Source organism: Rattus norvegicus, chromosome 10 (assembly GCF_036323735.1).
Source record: "Rattus norvegicus strain BN/NHsdMcwi chromosome 10, GRCr8, whole genome shotgun sequence".
NCBI lineage: Eukaryota > Metazoa > Chordata > Mammalia > Rodentia > Muridae > Rattus > Rattus norvegicus.
The window spans coordinates 67,880,113-67,887,718 of record NC_086028.1 but is presented as its reverse complement, the minus strand read 5'-3'; the positions used below and the strand labels follow the sequence as shown (position 1 = coordinate 67,887,718).

General features: G+C 53.4%; 1 protein-coding gene across 1 annotated transcript in view; it reads right to left on the bottom strand.

Moving 5' to 3' along the window:
* Positions 1-3,320: 3,320 nt before the first annotated feature.
* The window catches only part of Tmem132e (transmembrane protein 132E), a 55,924-nt gene continuing 51,638 nt past the window's right edge, over positions 3,321-7,606 (bottom strand). The window contains exons 7-9 of the mRNA NM_001414334.1: positions 6,938-7,226; positions 6,058-6,249; positions 3,321-5,377 (exon numbers count right to left, since the gene is read on the bottom strand). Of these exons, the coding sequence (NP_001401263.1) occupies positions 4,325-5,377; positions 6,058-6,249; positions 6,938-7,226 (1,534 nt within the window). The 3' untranslated portion in view covers positions 3,321-4,324. The remainder of the gene's footprint in view (positions 5,378-6,057; positions 6,250-6,937; positions 7,227-7,606) is intronic.

Sequence of the window (7,606 nt, the reverse complement as noted above, 5' to 3'; positions counted from 1 at the left end):
ATCTTTCCCTCACACCTCTCAACCTCTCCATCACAATCCTCTCCAGCTTTATATAACCACAGTACCTGCTGATGTCACCAGTTGCCTCGGGCGGGGGTGGTGGGGAGGAAGAAGGAGTTTCAAAGCACTCACTAGATGACATCTAAGCCGGAGACCTTGAGTAAATGCCTTGTCGCTCCTAAGTCTGATGCCCTGTGATGAAGCAGTAGGGACCTCTACTCTCCACTATTCTTGGTAGAGATATGCGTGTTGGACCTCTGGGGCCACTTAAGAAAGGGCAGTAGATATTGTCTGGTAGATATCTTTCACAAATGGGAAAAACGAGGGACCAGAGGTGGTGACACATTAGCTGGAGTTCACAGAGCAAGCACAGCTGAGCTATAGGGGCCCCTAATATACCTACCTGCCTTGGGAAGTTCGTTCCCTTCAAGGGTTTCCATGTTTTCACTTGTTGTGGTTGGAAGTTTCTACATTTGGCTTGTAGACCTTGCCTGAATGATCATTGTGTAAAGGGGAACACATGCTTAGTGTTTAGTGAACACCCAATTGGAGACAGGTATGCTCCATTGGCTGGAATAGGGGGACTCTGGAGCCTGTTGTTGGGAAGAAACCAACTGAGTGTTTTCAGCCCTGCCTCTCTGCTCTGGCTGCCTGAGAAATCACATTTTGCCAGTGAACTGGTTCCTGGGCCCAGTTCCTCAACATCCTTTAAGTATCCCTCTGTCAATAGCTATTCTGTACAAGGTGTCTCCATTCATTTTAGGGGTTGAAGACAACTTTTTATAAAAAGAGGAGTTCAGCGCCTGGGTTGTTTCAGAGCAGCTGTTAAACTTAAGGTCCTCACCTCATTCCTGTCAAATCTGCTCCAGCTTGAATCCCTCCAGGGTCATGCAAAGTGGTTTCTAGTGATTGCTTCTGAGCTCCTGAACGTGGACAGTGTGAGAGATGAGGGGAAAGGGTCACAAATTACAGGACAGGATGGCAGGCACAGCTGTGGGCTCGGTTCCAAAGCCTACTGTGTGGCTCTGGCCCTCTTTGCGTCCACTACAGGCCCTAGTGTCTTGGCTGGCAATACTGTGAACAAAGACCATTCTAACAGTGTCGGACTTGATCCTGCAGCAGCCTCAGCCCCGAGGAATTGGGGGAATGAAGGCTCTACAACAAAGTGGCTGCTCATTCTTCTCCCCAGTGTCTCTACAGGGGAGGAAGCAGTTGGTTAAGTTCTGATTCTGCACACTGCTGTATGCACCAACTCTATCCTTCTTGCCTGACCCTGGGCTATATTCAATCTGCTGCAGCTTCTCACAGCCTGGTCACTCTGTTATCCTTCCTTCATCCAGGAAGAGCTTACTGCCAATGACTTAAGGCCAACAGGAGCAGCGACATGGCTACAGCGCCGAGCAGTAGCTTGGGTCTCCATATTGACTGGGAACGTCTTTGACTATCCTCTGCCTTCACAACCTTCTTGATTGACCCAAGGCAAAACTCGATGGCCATTCCAGGTAGCAGTGGGGTGCAAACCTGTGGCACCATTGAGGACTGGTCCACATGGTACCCCAGCCTCCTAGCAGAGTCCAGCACACAGTAGGAAGTTAGTGTGTTAAATAACATTTAACACTAGTGACTTTTCACCCACCACTCTGGAATATTCTGAGGACGCGTCGGTGTCTCCCTCACCTCTCTCTCCCTGAGAGCTCCAAGGGGATGCCTGAGGCATCTGTGACTTCCTACACTGATAAATATGGTTCAGGACATCCCTGACTGTTGCAGGAATGCTGGCTGTAACACCAGTTAGTCTCTAGGAGGCTTGCAAGTTCAAAGCCTGCTCAAGGCCACAGGGTGAGTTTGAGGTCATTTTGGGCCACTTATTACTTCGTGAGGACCCTGCCTCAAGCAAACAAATCAAAAGAAGCATGGGTTAGTGGCTCAGCAGCAGAGGGCTTGCCTACTATGTGCGAAGTCCTCAGTTCAGTCCCCAGTACTGGAAACATGAGCCAAGCCCAGGATGATGAGCTGTCGCTGGGTGTGCATTTGAACTTTGTTCAGCAAACATTTGCTGATCTCCCAGTTCCAGGTACCATATCAGGCGCAAAGGGTTAAAAAAACAATGGAGACTCCCATAGTTCTCTAAGGCAGTGGTTCTCTCAACCTACCGGTGGTGAGCCCTCTGGGGGGTCCCGTATCAGAGACCCTGAATATCAGATATTTGCATTACGAATCATAACAGTAGCAAGCTTACAGTTATGAAACAGCACGAAAATAATTTTATGGTTGGAGGTCACCACAACATGAGGAGACCATACTAAAAGGGTGGCAGCATTAGGAAGGTTGATAACCTCTGCTCTAAGGATCCTGCATGAGCTGGATACAGCTAGGTGCTTATGCTCTGGCTTCTGAAGAGGAAATCTGACCTGAGCCCAAGTCCCACCCAGTGCTCGGCTTTTGGGGTGGGCCTCTCTAGCCACCGAACTGTTAACAAACACGTGGTGAGCTACTGAAATTTCAGTTTCCAGTCTCCCCAATCTGATTCACACCTGTCTCAGATGTTGGACTCTGGTCCCACTTACTGAGACTCTCTGAGCTTGTGATCTCAGCTAGGCGCAGACTACCATGTGCACTGGATTAGAGACCTGCCCAGACCTGCAGTGATTATGGGACAGAGACATGCAAGTCAACTGGCTTTCGGTGGTGAACCAAAAAAAAAAAAAAAAAAAAAAAAAAAAAGTTCTGGCAGTTACTGCAATCTCAGTTGCTTCCACAGGGCCTTCCCTTCTCAAGATGGCTACTATAGCACTGTGTATGGGCTGGCCAGCTACCCTGGCAGGATCTTCCATGTTTCAGGGTCCGTGCCTGGCTTGTTGCCTAGGGAGGGCCTCGGGGGCCTGGGGAGCTCTTGTGCATGTTCCCAAGCCCAGAGGAGCTCTGTGCATTCAGAGTCAGATCCTCATCTAACAGGGCTTTCCTGTCTGGCCTACAGGTAGGAAAAGATGTGCTCCTGCCATAGAGGATGCAAGAAAAGACTTCCACTACGCAGGCGAAGGAAACCGAGATGTTCTGGCAGGCATGCAAAGTCAACATACCTCTCTTTCCTGTCCCCTTCCCCCATAAAACCTCTTTCCTGAGCCAGCCTCAAGGCCAGCTCCATCCTGCGTTAAGCACTGAAGACTCCCAGAGAAAACCCGTGTTTGAAAGCCACCTTTACAGGGGAGTAGATCTGTTGTTTCCCCTTAGTACCCACGTGTCTTAAGAGACACACCATGTAGGGAAAAGGATACCCGTCCTGTGGTGAGCACACAAGGAGGAGACAGAACCAGCCTGTGTACCGTCTGTTTGCAGGGAGCTGCTGTCCCCAACCCAGGCCAATGCCTTCCATTTATTTATGAAAAACTGACACAGTGGTGGGTAGAACCCAAGAGGTGTGGCTGGGGAAATGGGCAAGGCGCTTGAGCAATAGCTTCCTTCTGCCTTCACCCACCCCATGGGCCCTTGCAATACTCCCGGTCGGGCCCCTCCGCCTCAGGGATGCTGGCTGTGGTTGCCTGCCCTTTGGTGTGGAGGGAAGCAGGAGTGAGCAGAGCCCAGGCTAAGGCGCGGTAGTGTTGATCTTGCTGTGGGGACAGGCTGTCCCTGCGCTTACTGTGTGGGTGGGGTTTGGCCAGAGAAAAATGAAAGCCCCTCCTTCTTGAGCCCTCCCCAAGTCAAAGAAGCAGTGGAAGCCACAGAAAAGTGCCCACTTCAGACTGGACCCTCTGCAGTCAGCTCCATGCTTGGGAGATGCCCAGAAACCAGCAGACATCACAACTGTCCCCCAACACTCAAATGTTCTGTCTGCAGCAAGATCCTCGGCAAGGCAGGCAGCCACCACTTCCCACCCTGCAGGACAGAAATCCCTGAATACTGACTTAAGAAAAGTCTTTGTGCAGCCTGTGACACAAGACCCCACTCGGGTCCCCTGCACAGGGGGCACCAATTGGGGACATGGGAGGCATAGCAGGGCACAGTGTGGGCCCACCTGGCCCCAAGTTTGGCCAATGGTGCCACAATCTTGGGGCAGTGGGGATGTCTAAGAAGGAATGAGGTTGGAAAGGGTGAACGGGGCTGAACGGTCTCCCTGCTTCACGCCGGGTTTAGAAGGAGCCTTCCACCTGTAAGGGGCAGAAGGTCAAAGTGGATCTGGCTGCAACCAGCCAGATCAAAGCTGCAGTGGCAGGGACTATAACATCCATTCAGCTGCCCCAAGTCCCTGTGAGCCGGGTGGGTCCAGGCTGAGTCCCAGCAGAGGCTACCACGTATGTGTGGGTTATCCCACCACCCCAAGTCACCATTATGCAATGTCTTTGATTCTGCGCATGTAATTGTGCAGGTCCGGGGGCGGAGTGGGCCTTGTGGTTCCGGCCACATCTGGACAACCCCAACCCAAGTCCTCTTCATCCTCCTCATCCTCTTCACCAGCAGGCACTGAGTCATAGGCCAGCTCTTCCGAGGGCAGAGTGGTAAAGGTCGTGAACTTGACCCTCTTGCGTTTAGAGGTGGGCGAGCTAGCAGGGTCCTCCGTCTGGTCCCTGGCTGAGCCCCCAGAGGAGCCGTCCCCACGGCCGTGCACCTGGCTCTGGACGCTGGTCTGGGAACTGCCGCTGCTGTGGTGATCACCATGGCAGCAGGCAGGCACGGTTTCCAGCGCGCTCCCTGCAGGTGGCGACAGTTCACCTTGCACCCGCAGTGGCTGCCCATTGCCCAGGAACACCCAGTGGTGAGAATGGTCCATACTGGTCTGGCCCTCGGGAGGGATGCGCTTGTGCCGGTATCGCAGCACGAACACAATGCAGTTGATGAGGAAGACAAGGATGGCGAGGCAGAAGACCCCCAGCAAGGCATACATACCAATCTCTAGGTCCGTCAGCCCCCGGGGCATTTGCAAGAAGCCGGTGGGCAGCGGCAAGAAGTCTTCTGTGGGTGGCATGGGGCCGGCAGTACCCAATCCAGGGACCTCACCAGCCGGAATGGCAGTGCCTGGTGGACCAGCTCCGCGGGCTTCATCCTCGCCCCCACCAGGCCCGGGTTGGCTGGGCCCTGGGTAGTCATATGTGGGGTCCTCCTCGTCCCGCCCAAAGTGTACGCGCAGGCCCACAGGAGTAGTAGCCAGCACACTCTTGCGCTTGGTTTTCTGGCAACTCTCCGAGATGGTGAGCTCCGCACGGAGCAGATCTCCTGCCCCCTCTGCCTCAGCCACTAGCAGTGGGAAAGCCTTGTCCTGGGTCACGGTGGCCACCCGCTCATCCAGGCTGTTCACCAGAAGTCCATAGTCTCGGGGACTGTATAGAGAGAGTGGGGCTGTGGTTCCATCACTGTAGGAGAGCCACAGACTCAGCAGGGCTTCCTGAAAGAAGAGAGTGGAAGGGAAGAGAAGGGGCAGGAGTCAAAGCCAGTCCTACCCTTCTCGGATAAATACCAGTTCTGCCCCACTCAGTACCGAGACCTTCTGTCCCCTCTTAGGTTCTTTGCATTGGAAATGCTAGGTCCTAGCTGAGACCCAGGACCATCTCTGAAGTATAATGTGAGGCCCCTTGCTTGCACTGTGTAGAGGGGAACAGAGAGACTAGGGCTTCGGAGTCTTAACTACCACACTGAAGATCCCTCTCTCCTCTTGACCTGAACATAAGCTCCCCCTTGGGGTTTATCTCATCAGCTACAAAGGTAACCTCACATCTGTCTTACCCTTGGCTAATAAAGCCCAGAAAAAAGAGAGGGACCTGGATCAAAGAGAAGGGGACAAGAGACTACAATGGCCTGACACCATCTTTCCACCACTCTCCTACAGCTTATACCAATATCACCTAAGTGGAGATCCAGGGATGAGTTTGGAAGGTGTGGAGGTGAGAGCCCTCTGAGAAACCAGGAGAGGACCCTTATAGGGAGGCTGGGACCCTGTTCACCCCTGTAAAGCTCCTGGTATATCTAAAGGACTAGTCTTTAGGTTGATGTTTAAGGATGGGGCAGAGCCTCCAGGTCTGATATCTGACATGCTGGTTGGGGGAGGAGTTTCAGGGAGTCAGTTACCTGCTTGACAGAGCTGAGGGTGGGCTGTGCAGCTGTGGTGGCCAGGATGGTGTGGCTGCTCCCAGGGCTGGGTCGAAGGGATAAGGTGAGACTGGCTACCACCTGGGCCTGCAGCTGTGTGATACTGACCTTCTCCTCCGTCACTGTCAGCAATGTCTCCCCCAATACAGCCTCAGTCAGGGGGGATACCACCTAAGACAGAACAGGTGGTGGGAGGCAGCTGGGAAACAGCTGCCTGGTTCAGGGTCCCACCCAAGGGGGATCTCTCAGCATTGATGGGCAGGAGTGCATAGTTCTCCTGGCTCTCCCACACATGTCTGTAAGAAGGAGCAATGGAGAGTCAAGGGCTCTGGGGGGGGGGGGCAGGCAGAAGTGCAGCCACAGATAAGAGAGGTGAACGGTGAATAGGAACTGGTGTGAGCTGAAGGATCAATTGTTTTATAAACAAAATACACCTGTAGGGTGTGGTCATTTATAAGCTTACAGATGACTGATTTCTACTTGGCCATCCCACTGTCAAAGGGGGAAGGCAAGAACTAAATTCTTAGACTACCCATAGATTTCTCCTTGTTACTCAGTAGCACCACTTGTCTCTCCACAGCTGTAGTCCCAGATCCTGTTCTGACTCCCCACCCCCACCCCCACCCCCACCCCCACCCCCACCCCCACCCCCACCCCAAGGATGGCTATGAAGGCTGATGAAGCTTGGATGAGAATTCTACCAAGACGTAAAAAGAGCTTGTCCTTGGAAGGTGCAACCTCAGGCAGAGGGGAAGAAGTGTTTCTTAGGGGCCACGGGGGTGGCTTTCAGAAGTGAAGGTCCTGGGCACACCCGGTTCCCAGGTCTACCATTTTGTACCTGGATAGAGCCCTTTCCTACCTTAAAGGGTGTGGTGCCTGGCTCCAGTCCTGCTAGCGTGTTGCTGTCCACCAGGTGGGCCACTCGGGGGTCACCCACCCGCATGAAGTCACTAACCAGGTCAGTGACCTCCACCAGCCAGTCGGGGCCCAACATGGTGACCACCTGCTCGGTGCCCTCAGAGGATGTCGTATGAAACTGGGTGAAGACCTGCAGGGTGGCATGCTGGTATTGCAAAGTGCAGCCTCTGTTGGCACTCTGTCTTCGCTCCTCTTCCTCTTCCTCCTCATCTTCGCTCTCTCGAGCTGACCTAGGGAATGCCGAAGTCAGGGCTAGGGGGTTAATAGTACCCAACCCTGGCTTTCCCTGGCTCACACACATCTCCTCCCTTGAACTTGCCCTGACCTCTTGGCCAGCCTACGCACAAGCCCTCCTTGGCTTGTGCTCTCTATGACTAGGTATAGAGCCAGCCATCCCAGCATCTCTCACATGGAGAGATTTCACCTTTGCAACCCATGCCTACCCACAGCTGGCAACCAATCCTAAGAGTGAGTGTGGCCACTTCTTCAGCACTGAGCATGCCCATGGCACTGTGCTGAACCTCACAATAGAGAAAGAAGGGGTCCTGGTAGCAAGCTCAGCTGATGATGTGCCCTATGGTCAGGAGTAATGAATGTGACCAAGTCTGAT